The sequence below is a fragment of the Apaloderma vittatum genome, unplaced genomic scaffold, assembly GCF_000703405.1.
Source record: "Apaloderma vittatum isolate BGI_N311 unplaced genomic scaffold, ASM70340v1 scaffold11990, whole genome shotgun sequence".
NCBI lineage: Eukaryota > Metazoa > Chordata > Aves > Trogoniformes > Trogonidae > Apaloderma > Apaloderma vittatum.
The window spans coordinates 2,713-19,849 of NW_009695091.1; the positions used below are offsets into that span (position 1 = coordinate 2,713).

Sequence of the window (17,137 nt, forward strand, 5' to 3'; positions counted from 1 at the left end):
TGCTAATGTGCTGATGGACATGGCTTGTTTTGTTCAGAGCCTTATGCTGTGGCACGGATGAAAGTTGAGGATTGCACATTGCAGGTGCTGCTTACCAGGAAGAGTGAGATGTAGGTCCTACTCTGAGTTTCTCATATGCTTCGAATGCAAAGCAACACTGAAACTGCCTCTGCAACGAAAAGGTGTTGCAAGGTAGCAGCAGCATTGTGGGAGGAGAGAGAAAAGCAGAGAAGGAGAGACTGAACTTAGAGTCAAAAGAGTTTTAGTCATGTAGTGCAGACTACAACATGGACAATAAAGACTTTTTTTCAGAGCTGGCTTATGAGCATCCTGGTCTCACATGCTCCCCAGTAACCTGAGACAAAACAAGTGCTAGTTCCTTGCAGCTAGACCTCTCTTACAATTTTCAATGCAAGAGCAGAAAAAAGCTCAAAACAAAACTGTTAACTTCCTTTATTCTTCCTGCAGGCTATGGTGGATACAGGTTGGCAAATGGCAGTACCGCATGTTCAGGGAGAGTAGAGCTTCTTCATGGAGGCACATGGGGAACCCTCTGTGACAACCTATGGGATTTACCGGCTGCTAATACCCTCTGCCAGCACCTGGACTGTGGAGTTGCCCTATTCATACCCGATGGACAGTCCTTTGGAAAAGGAAATGGATTCGTCTGGAATGGCACATTCAGCTGCAAGAAGAATGGCTCACACCTAAGAGACTGCCCTGTGAGTGTGCTAGGTCATGACGAATGCCCTGCTGGAAAAGATGCTCATGTGGTATGTTCAGGTAAGCTGTAGAAAGTTCTAAGAGGGGAATTAAAAAACTCCTCCTTCAAGGCAAAATGAAGACCCAAAATCCAGAGGGTGTTGGTGGAGCCAAGCTCTGTCTTGCCTCTGTGTATCACAAAGCTGCTCTCTGTGAAATGCTCCTAGTGTCAGGGAATAGTAAGAACAGGACTGCTCCACAAGATACGATGAGCTGGGGGCAGAGGGCAAGGACAACACAGGCAGTGTCCTTACCCACCAAAGCACAATTCAAAGCATCTGCACAGAGGATAGAGGAAGGTACTGATAACAAGGTCTATGGATAGTCCCAGACAAAGCAAAGTAACCAATCAGATGTAAGGTCCAACTGGAGAGTACAGTCAGGAGTAGCAGGAGACAAGACTAGGGACAGTAACATTAGTCACAAAGTTGAGGCAAGGACTGGAGGTCTGGTCCAGGTTTAAGTCAGGCCTTGGACCAGTAGCCCAAGGGTGCACAGCTGGAGGCCCTAGGTAAGGCAGGTCAGAATAATTAAGGCCTATTAGTTCATGCCCTGAAGCCTAGTTCCCTGAGTTTAAAAAATGCAAAGGGGACCAGATCCTGATTTCTAGCCATTCTTCTCAGTAAATTAGGGTGGACTAAAGTCTAGTTATGAGTATGGAAGTTCCAATAGCACAGTGGAGTAATTTTTACTACTGAATGCTAAGGAACTCATTCCCACTTCCCAGTCACTTTCAGGTCATGCCCATGAGCAGCTATGAACAGGACCAGGGAAGAGATCATCACCCCGTACTCTGCACTGGTGAGGCTGCACCTTGAATTCCATGTTCAGTTTTGCACCCCTCACTACAAGAAAGACATCGAGGTGCTTGAGTGTGTCCAAAGAAAGGCTACGAAGCTGGTGAAGGGTCTGGACAACAAGTTTTATGAGGAGGGGCTGAGGGGACTAGGGCTGGTTTAGTCTGCAGAAAAGGAGGCTCAGGGAAAACCTTATCAATCTCTAAAACCACCTGAAGGGAGCTTGTAGTGAGATGGGAGTCGGTCTCCTTAGTAGCTAGACAAGAAGAAATGGCCTCAAACGGGAGGTTTAGATTGGATATTAGGAGGAACTTCTTCACTGAAAGGCTTGTCAGGCACTGGAACAGGCTTCCCAGGGAGGCAGTCAAGGTGGTTAAAAGATGAGTAGATGCCATGCTTGGGGACATGGTTTAACAGCTGATTTGGTGGGGTTGAGTTGATGGTTAGACTTGATAATATTAAAGATTTTCTTCAGCCAAAACTATTCTATGATTCTGTGACATCTCAGTACTCTTTTTGTGTTATATTCAGGCTGCCCAGGGGGCAGGCTGATGAATGGCACAACATGCTCTGGCAGAGTGGAGATCCGCCATGGAGATACATGGGGAAGACTCTGTCGCTCCCACTGGAATTTGCAGGCAGCCAGCGTTCTCTGTCATCAGCTGAACTGTGGCTATGCAAAGTCAATCGAGACAGGAGACCATTTTGTGGATGGAAATGGGCCTGTATGGAGAGATGCTTTTCACTGTGAAGGGACAGAGTCCTGCCTGGGGGATTGTGCTCAAGTGACTTTGGGCAATCCAACCTGTTCAGCCAGAGAAGTAGCCACTGTTATATGCTCAGGTAAGTTAAGAGTGGCCTTTTACGGGTAGCACAACTTCAGACCAAAGCAACATTGGTAATACCACTCAGCACACAAGAAGCCTGGTGTGCCAGCTTATCTTTAATGGCCTTTCCTTTCCTCAACCCCTCCAACTTTGATTTGAGCATAGAAACTTCATTTAGTAGAGGGATTCACATTGTTTAAATGTGCCTGGCTCCTTACCAGATGTAGTCTTTTTGCTGGGAAAGCCTTTCTCGCTTCCTATTGCAGACCCTTCTGTGCATGAAAGCAAAGTCTCAACAGAGGCTGTCTCCTTAATCAGTGGTGAGAATTATTTTTTTTGCCAGCATTGGAATTTGTCTCCTGCATGTTACTTCTACTGCAGAAAGAGCAGTAGATGATATTCAATAAATTTTCCAACTCTCTTGAGCCCAGGTCTTTCTGAATCACTCAGACTCTCAGGTGGTGAAAGCCGCTGTGATGGGCGAGTTGAGATCTCACTACATGGCATGTGGAGCAGAGTCCTGGATGATGACTGGGACATCAAGGATGCTCATGTGGTATGCAGAGAGCTCCAATGTGGAATTGCCGTAAAAGCCTTCTACCTTCCAAGGTCTGAGCGAGGCACGGGTCCTGTTGGCTTAAGAAGTGTCCAGTGTGCTGGAAATGAGACTCATCTGATGCTTTGCAAGACCTCCCATTCTCAGTCAGTGCCAACGGGAGTTGCTGAAGACATTGGTGTGATTTGCTCAGGTGAGTTACTTTTGCTTCCTAGGGTTGCCCCTAGCCCTCCTTGTGCTGTAGTCTCACCAGATCTTAAATAAGCATGTGATACCCACATGCTTGTATTCTCTAAGGGACAAATGATAGTTCAGGAAGTAAGTGTAATTTAATTAATGCTTTATCTGAATTTCTCGAATAATGTATCTCACAGAAACAAAAAGAAATAAAAGAATATAGAAGCCATAAGAACACTAATTTGGTCATGACTGGCACACAGTCCGACTGTAACTTGGGAATTAAATAGGCTTTATTTTGTGACATTTCTATATTTGTATAGAAATGCCTTCCTAAAGTAAATTAAAATTGTTTCTGCTCTCACTTCATAACCCATCCATGCCAGAAACTGTATCTGCCTCTGCCTAACTAAATGAGTTTAGACAGAAAGTAGCTTTTCCAGCTTTCTAAGGTGATCTCTGTATATACTTAATATGACTAGACATTCCTTGTTTGCGGCATCTCACAGGAGTTATTAATTTACCTGACACAGTAGTAGGCCCTTCTCTTTATGTGATTTTAGCATCACAGGAGTTATGCTCAAGAAGCCATAAAAGAACTGGAATATAACAAGAACACGATGCCTTGAAAGTGTTCTAAACATACAGCCATTATGCAGATCCGTGCATGATCTTTATATTGCATGTTGACAGGTGGGTTTTCTTCCGGCAGGTAGCAGACAGATCAGGCTGGTGAATGGAACAAAGCGCTGTGCTGGGAGAGTAGAACTTTATCATGATGGCATCTGGGGCACCATCTGTGATGATAACTGGGATCTATCAGATGCTAATGTTGTTTGCAAACAGCTGGGATGTGGACACGCCATTAAGGAATTTGTGTCTGCTCATTATGGTGAAGGCTCAGGACAGATCTGGCTGGATGATGTAAACTGCACCGGGACTGAATCCGATCTCTGGGCATGTCCCTCCAGGGCATGGGGTGAACACAACTGCCAACACAAAGAGGATGCTGGAGTCCTGTGCTCAGGTGTGTTTGGAAAACAGTTTTTTGAGTTTGTGTCGAAAGTGTAGTGTTACATGAAGGGGAATCGGAATAGTGGAGACTGGCTTGGGGAAGAGAGCATCTTACTCTCTTGACCACGAGCATTGTTGGTCAGCATATTCCCCTGGTTCCAATCAGATGCAAAGGGTCTACAGAAGCCTTCTTTTGCATTCACACACAAACACACACACTAAAAAGTATGTGGTAGGGTGGGATATTTGGGGGGTAAATTGGAGGGCTTCCATAAAGATTTCCACAGCAAGGAGATGTGGGTGTTCCTCATGTGCGAGGAGATCATCAACTGCCATGTGCTCACTATAGTCACTTACAGCTGGCTCTGAAAACAGTGGAAACAACTCATTGTGCACCAAAAGCATCAACCATATGGTTAAGCGTATGGCAGCTCTGCTCATGCATATGTAAGAGAGAGCTGCAGCTGCAAGAGGAGAAATGAAGGAGAAGTTGAAAAGGACATTGCTAGGACTGGAATAATTTTAGTGGTTTTAAAGATCCAGAGAAGCCTTGATTCTGATACTGGAAATTTTTCTTGTTCTGGTGACACGTAAATGGCACATCCACTAGTGGGTGCAGGGGGGAGAGGTGTGGGGAAGGATATGAACTGTCTATAAACAGGTGGGAAAAGGAGACCAACCTGATTGGAGGTGAAGGTGTTTAGGAGGAATTCCTGTGGCCTGGAGCCTTGATATTTTTGTGTCCAAGCATATCAGCCTGGGAGATACAAAGGGGTTATATTGCTTGTGAAACCCCAAAATTATGGTGTGTTGCTTTGACAGCCTTGATCATGTATTGATTGGAAGAACAACTCCTGAAGTACTAAGTATAGGGCTACAGGTAATCATTACTTTTCTCAGTGCTGAATCTGCAAATAAGCACTCCAAAGTAAAAAGGCCCCCTCAAGATACACAGATTTTAGGCATACAAAATGGGTGCTGCTACACGTCAGTTGACCAGATTGTTTGGATAACCACCATGGACCTCTACACAATAAACAAAACCCCAGGCTTTCTTGGGCATTACGGATTTTGATGTACACACGTTCCTGATGACAGCCAATTGACCAAACCCAAATACCAAGTGACTTGAAATAAACCTCATTTTTAGCGGAAAGAAGAACAACAGAAAGCTTTGGAGCTGATCAGCAAGAAATAGTCCATGCCATGGCATTAGGATCAATATGGGTAGGTAGCAATGTAAAAAATTTGTTATATGCACATGCAGGAAATAAAAACATCATAAAGAGTTTGTGGCACTGTTAGCATGATTGTGTCAGGCACAAATGAGCAGAACATAACTACTCCACTCTAGAGCAAGAAGTCTTAGTTGTATATGCAGAGGGTGTCTGAGTGCCACTAAAGTGAGAGCAGAGCAGTCACTGTGGTTATGTTTCTATACTAGCAGTCCTGAATTTTAAATTCAAGGACTCAAAACCACTGAGGGAAGAGCAACCGCAACTGCATGGCAAAAATGTCTACTGGCCCTTTGCCAGTCCACACATATCGGTTCGCACTCCAGATTAGGATTAATTGAATTTACTAAGTCAATATCCAGCAACAGTATGAGGAAGACCAAACACCTTTGGCTGCCAAAGCCCTAGCATATGATTAATTCAGTACTGAAAATAAACAACAGAGTTTGTTTACCCGTGGATTCTGTAAAACCACAGCAGGAAACGGGAGGTGGAAATCCTTGGAATCCTTCTACAGGAGGAGCTGCCATCTGGAAGGAAACTTGAAAGAGTTTCAAAAGCCTTGAAAATAGCCTTCAAACATACTCAGCAGCATCAACAGACCCATGTATACAGATGCTTGGATAGTAAACAATGTGGTAATGAAATGGTTTGAAGAATGAAATTGTGGTAACTGGCAGCAGTGAGGAAAACCATTTTGAGCAGAAGTAGTACAAAAGCTGCCTGAAGAAAAACCTGTTTAGTATGTCATGCTAATAACGCACGTATCCCAAATTTAAAGGCAACTCAAGAAGAGAAACACAGCAACCAAGCTGACCAACTGGCTCAACTTCTCAGTAGAGATTTGGGATGGGAGCATAAAGGAAAACTGTTTTTAGACAGATGAGCCTAGGAAACTGATACGCATGCTGTGAAGGATTGAGGACAGAGAGACAGCTTAGACTCATCTTGGGAAGATACAGTGCAAGCAATTAGGCAGTGTTATGTCTGTGGAATAACACAATCTGCAGCGCAAATGATTAAACATTATGAACAGTGAGAGAAATGAATGTTTGGAGATGCCTGGCAAATGGATTATATAGACCAATCCCTTCCTTCTCAGCAACACTGGCAGATTCTATGTTCTCACAGTGGTAGAGCATCACAAAGGTGGCTAAAAGCTTTCACCAGACAGCAAATGCAGATGGCACCCTAGAAGGAATAAACAAATATCTGTTGGCACCATGGAATGCTGCTTAGGCATGCATCAGACGACATAAGTCATTATGTCTCTCTACAACTGCTTGAAAGGAGATTGTAGAGAGGTGGGGGTTGGTCTGTTCTCCCTAGTGGAGAGTGACAGGATGAGAGAAAATGGCCTCAAGTTGCACCAGGGGAGGTTCAGGTTGGATATTAGGAAGAATTTCTTTACTGAGAGGGTTGTCAGCCATTGGAACAGCCTGCCCAGGGAGGTGGCTGAGTCACCATCCCTAGAGGTGTTTAAGAGAAGGGTAGATGTTTCCTTGGGGGACATGGTTTAGTAGTGTTGATAGGGCTAGGAAAAGGTTGGACTCAATGATCTTGAAGGTCTCTTCCAGCAAAAACTGTTCTGTGATTCTATGATTACAAAAATACAACCATTTAAGAACAAGTAGAATGAGTACCTCACTAGGCAGCTGGAAAAGTAGAGCTGTGCTTGAGTCTGTACTGTTTGCTTGAGTCTATACAGCCTAAAAGAAAGCCTGAGCTCATTTGTGTGATAAACTATCAGCTTGAGGATGTTTGCATTGGGAAGTCTGAAACAGTTGAAATCCCAAAGAAAGTGGTCTCTATTTGTTTAAAAAGCAAGATTTATTTACTGGTTGGTCTTCGGAAAAAGAACAATAAAATGTGTGCCTTTACCTAAGTAACTAAAAGAGAGTAAGTTTACCTCATAAAGGACGTTCTTGTTCATGTGTTTTGCAGAGACAAGGTCTGAAACTTATAATAAATATATGTTGAGATTGGTATGATATCAACCCCTATAATGTGGTTCCCAGAATGAGACATAGTGTTTTATCAACTATTTGTACAATGTCAATACCTATTGTCTGAGTCTAAGGGTAGAGTTCATAACGCATGTATTTTACAACTATGATGACAGTAGAGTTTATAGTGGATATAAGTTCAAACACTTCTTAAATAAGTGTTTCATAATGGTGAGGGGTAAAATGTACAGCTACAATCAGCAGGGTTTCAGTCATTGAAGGCTGCAGGGCTGCCCTGTGCTTCTGCAGGTGAGCCAATACATCTAGCTCTGAAATTATTATAAGCAAGTCATTGCACATCAAAACTTCAGTAAATCAGAGGTGTTCATGGCATCCACACTTCAAGATACCAAAGAAATACGTCTGCAGCTGTGGGGGTGTGGCCATCACCGTTCTTTGTTGTTGTAGATGACGGTGAATTTGCTGGCTAACTGGAGAGGATAATTTTATGACTTTTTCATTTAAGTGTTTGTCGCTTTTAGAGTGTTTTTTCTCTGGCACTTCTTTATTCAGAGTGATGAATAGAATTGTTAGCAGATTCTGGATTTCACTCAACACAGTCAGGTTCCTAGGAGAATTAGGCCCGTCTAATTCTATTTTTGTTTTCACTTGTAGAGTTCCTGGCTTTGAGGCTGGTGAATGGCAGTGACTGTGCTGGGCGACTAGAAGTTTTCTACAATGGGACATGGGGAAGCATTTGTTCCAATCACATGTCTCAACTCACTGCAATAACTGTATGCAAACACCTGAACTGTGGAGATGGTGGGGAAATCGAAAGAGACTTCAAATATGGCAGAGGTTCCGGGCCCACGTGGCTGGACCACATTGAGTGTACTGAGCAACATAGCTCTCTCTGGCAATGTCAGTCAGACCCCTGGGATCCTCAGTCATGTGATAACCGAGCAGAAGAGACTCATATTTCTTGCACTGGTAATTAGAAATGCACCTGTACAGGACAGCCCAGACATATACATAAATATACACATGCATATATAGACATTGTAGTATTACCTTATGTTAATTTTTTATCTAGCATTTATTATTTCTAGTTTTGTGCAAATAGCTCAAACATTTTTCTTTGTCTATATCCTTGATGTAAATGAGCAAACTAAAATTGCATGAGTGTCACTGAGTGCAGTTACCCAGTGGAAATCCCCGGCATCTCTCTGATAGGATGGTAATATTGCATATTTTTAAAGTACAAATCTATGATACACAGTTAGTCTGTGAGATCTGAGATCTGAGTCATACTTCTAAAGAAGTAGATATGTATATGTGTTTCTACGTGCATGGAGGCATATCAGTGCATATGTACCTGTACACATGTGCATTCACACAGTCACAGACAAGTGTATGAATTAGATCTCCTGAAAAGTATTGCAGCTGCCTCACACCAGAAGAAAGAAAGAAAGCACAGTCACAGGAAGATTATTTAATTCCCAGCAATAGCCAAACAGCGATCCACTAAGCACTAAATAGGTCATCTATACATTATAATAAAAAAAATTGATGATTAATTTTTAGGCATTTTATCCTCCCTCACTCTTACTAGAGAATAATCAGATTATTTACTGAGACATTTAAATTCTACAGGAAGAAAAGAGGCAACATCTCCAGCCACATTTGCTGAGTGTCCAAACTCTACAAGTTGTTCAGGTACCTCTCTTTCTTTCTCCTTATTGGTCCCTATGGACCTTCCTGCTTTTGCAGCAATACAAAAGATTTCTGTGTTTTGCAGACAGGGAGAAGTTACGAGTCATAGGAGGAGAGGATGAATGTTCAGGCAGAGTGGAGATTTGGCACCAAGGTTCTTGGGGAACAGTCTGTGATGATTCCTGGGACATGGCTGACGCTAATGTTGTATGCAGGCAGCTGGGTTGTGGATCTGCTGTGTCTGCTCTGAGTGAAGCTGTCTTTGGGGAAGGCATTGGTCCCATCTGGTTGGAGAAGGTGCACTGTAAAGGAACAGAGCTGTCGCTTTGGGACTGTCCTGCCAAGCGCTTGTTCAGCAAAAACTGTGATCATAAGGAAGATGCCGCTGTGAATTGCTCCGGTTAGTGACTGGTCCTTTGGTTCATTACAGAGATCTGGGAAGGAGGTGGGTATAGGAAAATTATGTGAGCTGTACATCCCAGTGACTACCTCCTTCATAATTTTGACTGCAGGAAGCTCACAAATTACAAGATGTTCTCCCTATTTTTCACACTTGCCTCTTCCATAACCTGGACTCGCCTTCCTTTTGCAGGTATGACAGAAATAACAGCATCACCTACTAAAGCAGGTAAAACATTCCTTCCTCCTCCTTTCTTCCTCCCCTCAAATGAGTATTGAATGTCCGTGATACTGCATAGAAGGTAAATCAGCAGTACTTTCCAGCTCACTAAAAAGCATCTCCCACAGCCTTTTGTAAAGGAGAGCTGAGTGGCACCATCCCCAGCTGCTGAATTCTAGCTGCTTGAGCAGGACCCACAAGTGGGCAGCAGATGACCTGCCTCACCCTGCTAGCGTGGACATAGCAGGAGAAGCATTCCTTTGGGTCACTTGTTGCTTCTTCATTTCCATTCAGATCCTCCCCGCTACACTGAAACAGACAGTACAAGAATTTCAGTACCTGTCATCCTCTGCATTATCCTGGGGGCCCTTCTGTGCCTGGTCCTTGCCATTCTTGCTGGACAGATCCGAAGTGTCAGGGCACAGCAGAGAGGTGAGTCCCTCTGTATGAAATGCCTCCTGGACATGGCTGAAGAGTGTTTAGTTGGCTGAGGAGGCTGGGGGGCTGGGTGACTGAGATGAATGGCCTCTGCCGCCACACTGAGATTTTCACTTACTCTCTGGCAGTGAAAGAGCCCAGCAGCCTCAGTCAGCACCTCTCAGCAACTTTCTGGGTACTAAGCTGGCATGTAGACCCCATTAGGCTACTTCTCCTTTCTGTGTCTCCAACCCAGGTACAAGCAGAGACTATGAGTGATCATTGCCTTTTACTTTCAGGATCCAGACTATTCTATGACCCCTTCTCTGAGGCTGTCTATGAAGAGATCGACTACAGCCTGATGAGGGAAAAGCAGGGCATGACTGGTCTCTCAGGTCTGTGTGTCTTGCTCTTGTCAAGGGAAAACTCCTCCTGGTGTCCCAGATCCCTATCTGACACTTTGCAGCACCCAAATCTACTGGGAAACGGAAAATTCCTAGATTTGAGGAGAGGGGTTTTCTGCCCGCTGGAGTCTGCCAGTTCCTCTCCTAGGGACAGTTCATTTTGTGCCGTTCATGATTCAGCCACAGAATATAGAACAGTATACAAACAAGAAACCAAAACCACAAACAAACAAAAAGGCTCTTGCTGCAATTATTTAAAGCAGGAACAAATAAAGGAATAATTTGTATCTCCCTCCCAGCAGCTATATGTCTCTGTCGGCTTCCTCTTAACTGCCTTTCTCCCCTCATGACTTGTCTCCCCAAGGAGCCACAAGAGGTCTTATGGGGCCCCTGAGGAATTCTTGGCTATTCCACTGTAAACCCCTTACCTTGCAGGAGTAATACTGACTGCTCAAGAATCTGTTGGACTTGGATGGTAATACCATAGACTATTCCTTTCTTCAAGATGCTGTCTTAGCAGCTAAGGGGAGTTTAATCTGATATTGCACTCTTTCTCATTCACCTAGATTCTTATTCAGACAGCTCAAAAACAAAGGCACAGTCTTATAGCGGGGACAGTGATGAAGAAAATGGTCCTGGAGCAACTCAAGGTAATGGAAAATGGAGTTCCTACAAAGTAAGAGACTAAAAATCAGGGTAGCTTTTAATTTCCAAAGCATTGTTAGTGATTAAAATGTTTTTTTCTTGCTGCATTTCATGTCTACTAGTGATGTTTTGATGTGAACCAAAAATTTCTGTTCAACTCTTGTAGTGGAATAATGTCGTACAATCTTGTATAAAAGTGCTAGTTTTTTCTTCTATATGACAAGTTGAAAATAAATGCTTGCTGGTAGTATTGCACTCTTCACAGTATCCAGTGACATGAATCCAATAATTTAACAACTACTTCTCATAGAAATTGCAACTGTAGCAGCTGGTAAGTCATTGCTTCATTTCTGAGACAAATGAGGACAATTAAAACAGTGGAAAATCATGTTCCACATAAGAATATTGGCATGTGATTGGAGTTAACCAGGGAACTTTAATCCGAGTGACCGGAAGAAAATGCAGTTTGGCAGATGTGGAGATCTTTTAATCTGAAAAAGCTGAGGGAGAGCAAGGGTTTAGAGAAGTGCACTTTCCTAGAGCTGATCAGAAAGCTCTCTTAGGTATTGCCTGGTCTCCAGGAGATCAGCTGTCAAAGACAGCTCAAGCTGCCCATAACCCACAATCTCTGCTGTGTTATGTCTTTAATTTTATTTTCTATCGTCTTTCTTTTATTAATGTTTTTATTATTTAAAATAATTGAAAAAGAGCTTTTGCTCACTTGCATTCAAAGGCTTATAAAGAAGATTATTCCAAATAAGATCTCTTTCTCTTATTCAGATTGAATATTGAGTACTCGGTAAAAAGTAAAATAGAATTGCTATGATTGACCTCAACTTTATTTGTGTATTATATGTATGTCAATGCTCCATGTGAATATGTATACACTGTAACACAGTGAAAATTAATATTTTCCAAGGGATGGATTCCATTTAAGTACAGACCACAGAGCTAGCCACCCCCAAGGAATCAGAGAGCTTGCTACTCACAGAATTGAGTCTGATGGATAGACTGTTCAATGAATAAGGCATTGGCTGGAGGGCCTCATCTGAAGAGTTGCAGTCCACAGCTCAGTGTTGAAATGGAGACCAGTAACAAGTAGTGTCCCTCAGGGATCTGTACTGGGACTGATACAGTTCAACATCCTTATTAATGACACAGGTAGAGGATTGACTGCACCTTCAGCAAGTTTGCAGACAAAAGCAAGCTGAGTAGTGCAGTTCATATAACAGAGGCAAGGTATGCCAACCAGAGAGATCTGGACAGGCTTGAGGAGTGAGCCTATGTGAAGCTTGTGAAGTTCAACAAGGACAAGTGCAAGGTCCTGCACCTAGCTGAGGGTAATCACTAGGATCAGTACAGACTAGGGGATGAATGGTTTGAGAACAGCACTGCAGAGAAGGACTTGAGGATACTGCTGGGTGACGAAGTGGACATGAGCTGGCAATGTGCACTTGCACTCCAGAAAGCTAATCACATCACGGGCTGCACCAAAAGAAATATGGCCAGCAGGTCAAGGGAGGTGATTCTCCCCTCTACTTCACTCTGGTGAGACCCCACCTGGAGTGCTGTGTTCCAGCTCTGGAGTCCTTAGCACAAAAAATGCATGGACTTGTTGGTGAGGATTCAGAGGGCCACAAAGATGATCAAGTGGTTGGAGCACGTCTCCCATGAGGAAAGGCTGAGAGAGTTCAGGTTGTTAAGCAGGGAGAAGAGAAGCAGAACTGCAGAGAATATTCTCCAAAGGTTTGGCGTAAGTGTGGAGCCACAAGTTCATAGGCAAACAGCCAAGGGTGGCTACTTAGGTAGACCATTTCAGAGAAGGTGGTTAAAGTAGTGACAAGTCAAGGAAGTGGTGTTGGTGGACAGCCGGCTGAACATGAGCCAGCAGTGCGCCCAGGTGGCCAAGAAGGCCAACGGCATCCTGGCCTGTATCAGAAATAGTGTGGGCAGCGGCACCAGGGAAGTGATTGTCCCCTTATATTCAGCACTGGTGAGGCTGCACCAGTGTTCAGCTTTGACCCTCAAAACTGTGTTCAGTTTTGGGCCTCTCAGTCCAAGAAAAACATTGGAGGGGCTGGAGTGTGTCCAGAGAAGGGCAGCAAAAGATGGTGAAAGGTCTGGACAACAAGCCTTACAAGGAGCGGCTGAGGGAACTGCCATGTTTAGCCTGGAGAAAAGGAGGCTCAGGGGAAACTTTATCAATCTCTACAACTACCTGAAAGTGAGGTGGGGGTTGGTCTCTTCTTCCATATAACAAGCAATACAACAAGGAAATGGCTTCAAGCTGCACCAGGGAAGGTTTAGACTGGATATTAGGAAAATCTTCACTGAAAGGGTTGTTAAGCACCGGACCAGGCTACCCAGAGAAGTGCTTGAGTTACCATCCCTGGAGGTATTTAAAGGAGAAGTAGATGAGGTACTTAGGGAAATAGTTTAGTGGTGGACCTGACATCGCTAGGTTAACAGTTGGACTCAATGATCTTAAAGGTCTTTTCAAACCTAAATAATTCTATGATTCTAAGATAAACAAGGAGTAATTTGTCATTGTGCAATTACGGAATGGGGAATCTTCCTCTGAAACAAACCTAGTCACTGCCTCCTTCTCCAGATCTTCTTCCCCTTCCTGGCCCTCCTCCATGTTGATTTTCACTCTTTACTTGTTACAGCAATGTATATCAATTATTGGAGCTATATCATTGTTGTTCGGAATACCTTAGACCCTCAAGAGGATTCTTAGTTTATTATTATGGTGATAATTTCAGTACTACAGGCCCTTATTACTGGATCTTCAACTACTGCTTTCTCTAGTGGAAGATCTCTCCCTGTTACAGTTAATATCTATACTGTTCCAGAGGTCTCTCCACTACCTGGAAATGTCCTGGAAGACAATTATGACGATGTGGCAGAAGCTTCTGGACCTAAAGATGCTTCTCTCTGTGGGCAGAATGAAAAGGATATCATTTGGATCCCTGAAGAAAGTGACAGAAAAAAAGATTCACAGACAGGTGAGGCCAGGGAACCAGAGCCATTAGTTTTCACAATCCATTACTGTACTGAACTCGGGGAAATTTTTAACCACAGACAACGGACTGAGCACTCTGCTGGGATAGCCCTGGGAGAAGACAGATCAGGGCAAATTTGTGAGATGGACAAGGACTGATTACTAAATCTGCAGTGAGTCAGATAACACTTGAGGCAGTAAAATGGAGTTGGGCTATTTAGGAATTTTGAAGAAATTTTGAAGAATTGCCTTTATTAGTAGCATTTCAAGTTAGAGCAGCAACCTGTTTTCTGGGAACAGCAAGCTTGATCCTTGGATGGTTGTATATGTAGCGGGAAGCAGGAGGACAACAGCATTTCTCAGGTCTTTCACAGCCACCTTTATCAAAGGTTCTGATTTCTGGAGAAGACAAATGACAGCCCATACTGCAAAACCATGTAAAGGTAATATGTACAGGATGTGCACTTATGTCAGTTTTCTTCTTTGCATTTTCAGACTGGAGTCCTAATGCGTCAGGCAACAGAATCTCTGAGGCTGAGAGACATTCATCCCCTGCTCTTGAAGACACAAGCTATGATGACATTGAAGAGTTGGAACACTGACAGAGACTGCTGAGCCGTACTGACCACTTTGGAAATAAACTTCTGCTCATAAAATGCTAATCGAGTACTAGTAGAACCAGAACAATGTGCATATAGGATTAGTTTACCTAAGGTTGCTTTACCTGCAGAGAAGTTATTACATGGTTAGAAGAATTACAAACATGACTCTTAAGAAAATCTTTCTAATTTCCCTTATAATATCCTGCTGCCAAGACTGCCTGGATACTTTCTTCTTTTTGTTTCTAAATATTTTCATTGTAATTTTTTTTCTACTGAGTTAATTTTTCAACTTATGATATTTTCTTATCGGAAACTGTTTAAAGATCTGTACTCAAATCCATGCTTTTCCTCCCAGATACATGGGACAGCTACCCAAGCCCCATCAGACAAAAACCCAACACGGAGACATACAGGCATGCACATACAGAGCTTACTGAGACTTCCCTGGTCCCTGTGATCTTGAGAGAAGTTAAAAATATACAAAGTTAGGCAACCATGACAGTCTGGTTAGCAAAAAGAATGAAAAGTCCCCAGTAACAGAATGCTTATTACTTATTTTTTGGCTAACTTTTGTTCAGACAAAATCAAACAAGACCTGTAGCAGTATGTACACCCCTTCTGTTATTAGGATGAGATTCACTACATAAATAATAGCCTTTTCTGAGAACTCTGTACAGCTACGCATCCCACAAGAAACAGCATGAAAAGCTCAAATCTGCTTGCTGATAGACAAGACTTTGGGAAAGCCTGAAAATAACATCCCAGATGCAGTACTGAATGTGGTAATTCTTTTGGCCTGGGCTTCAAAGAAACCAGGAAAAATGTGACCCAAAACAGAACATGACTTCAGCCAGGAGCAAACCCAGTAAGGGTAAACCAATGCCTTATTTGACTGGAGGTACAGAAAGGACTGGATCCTTTGGAAAATACTTTTACAGAATATGGACTATTCAGAGAATCCCAGTCTGAATTTATTATTCTTATTTTATCAGTGAAGAAACCCCACTCTCAGCACTAGTATTAAATTTTAAAGTAATAAATCAACTCACTGTGGATATACACCTGACTGCATTGAATCATTACACTCTGCTAGCCTCATTACCAGAAACAAATGTTTATTTTACTGTTCTGGACTTAAAAGATGCTTTCTTTTGTACCCCAGTAGATGAACAAAGCTAAACAATCTTCCCCTTTGAATGGGAAAATCCCACAACAGCAATAAAGGTGCAATTGTGACGCACTGTACTCCCTCAAGGATTCAAAACCAGCCCTGCTCTGTTTCGTAATATATTGGCACAAGAATTAGAACAACAGCTAAGTGACAATGACAAGGGAACACTTTCACAACATACAGATGATATATTAATAGGGACAGACACTGAATAAAGTTGCCTGGAAGCAGCTATTAGTTTGCTCAACTATTTGGGGTCAATGGAATACCAAGTGGCAAAAGAAAAGGTTTAATATTTAGGCTTTGAAATACCAAAAAAAAAAATATTAAAATTGCAATATCAAGGACGAAGAGACAACTATGAGGTTTTTTGGAAAGTGCTGGGTTTTGTAGCATTTGGATCCCAAATTTTGTACTAATAGTTAAACTGTTACACAACGGTATCAAAAGGCCTGAAGAACTATTAGAATGAAGCCCAAAGTGTTTTTGGGGTGCACCATTGGTTTTGGGGTACCGATAAAACGTAGAAGATGTTCTACATAGGGTATCGTATACAGGATTAAGTAATTAATCACTTGTGTACATTTGTTTGTATTTGTATACCAGAAAGTATACGTCGCCTTGGATTTGTGTGCTGGATCAATACTAGTCACTTCATCTGAAGTATACATTGTATGGCACTTTGTCGGCACTGATACTGACTTCGGGTTGTGATTTTTGCATATTGACTTGTACGTGCTTTGAAACTTTTGTGGAGTGAGTGACATGAGTGAGATGCAGTGTAACTGTGGAGCAAGTGAGGAACTCTGATCCGCGGTTCCATTGTCCCACAAGAGGCACAGCCAGAGACAAGTGAAGCGAGACGGGTGACGAGCTGAGAATGGGAGAAAACAAAGTGAAGGTGTAGTGAAAAAGAGCCCTTTGGGATGTATTTTGGTACATTGGGTAGTTATACGGGGACCTCCAGGTGGGAAATGTGAATCAGAATTAAGTATTGTAAATAGTGGCTTCTATATAATTTAGATGCTTTTTTTAAGGAGAGAAGGAAAGTGGGATGAATTGGTGTATACAGATACGCTTTTCACGTTGTGGAATCACCCTGAATGGTAAAGAGATTGTAGAATTAATTGCACTCCGCAGGATCCTTTAGTGTTGGCTTTAGAAAAGGACCAAAGAAAACCACCTAGGCTTAAGAGGTGTTGTTCAGCCTGTTGTATTGGGCAAAGGTAAACAAGGGAGTAGAGGATT

The 17,137-nt window shown here is 42.8% G+C and overlaps 1 protein-coding gene across 1 annotated transcript; it reads left to right on the top strand.

Annotated features, from left to right (window-relative positions):
* Positions 1 to 468: 468 nt before the first annotated feature.
* On the top strand, positions 469 to 14,718 carry LOC104274347 (antigen WC1.1-like; the record flags this gene model as incomplete). The annotated part of the gene is made up of 12 exons (XM_009869955.1): positions 469 to 783; positions 2,091 to 2,402; positions 2,818 to 3,135; positions 3,832 to 4,146; positions 7,990 to 8,304; positions 9,113 to 9,427; positions 9,620 to 9,655; positions 9,941 to 10,078; positions 10,363 to 10,458; positions 11,034 to 11,117; positions 13,947 to 14,120; positions 14,612 to 14,718. Coding segments are annotated over 12 exons (2,525 nt in total), but the record flags the coding sequence as incomplete, so codon positions are not given.
* Between the last annotated feature and the right edge of the window lie 2,419 nt (positions 14,719 to 17,137).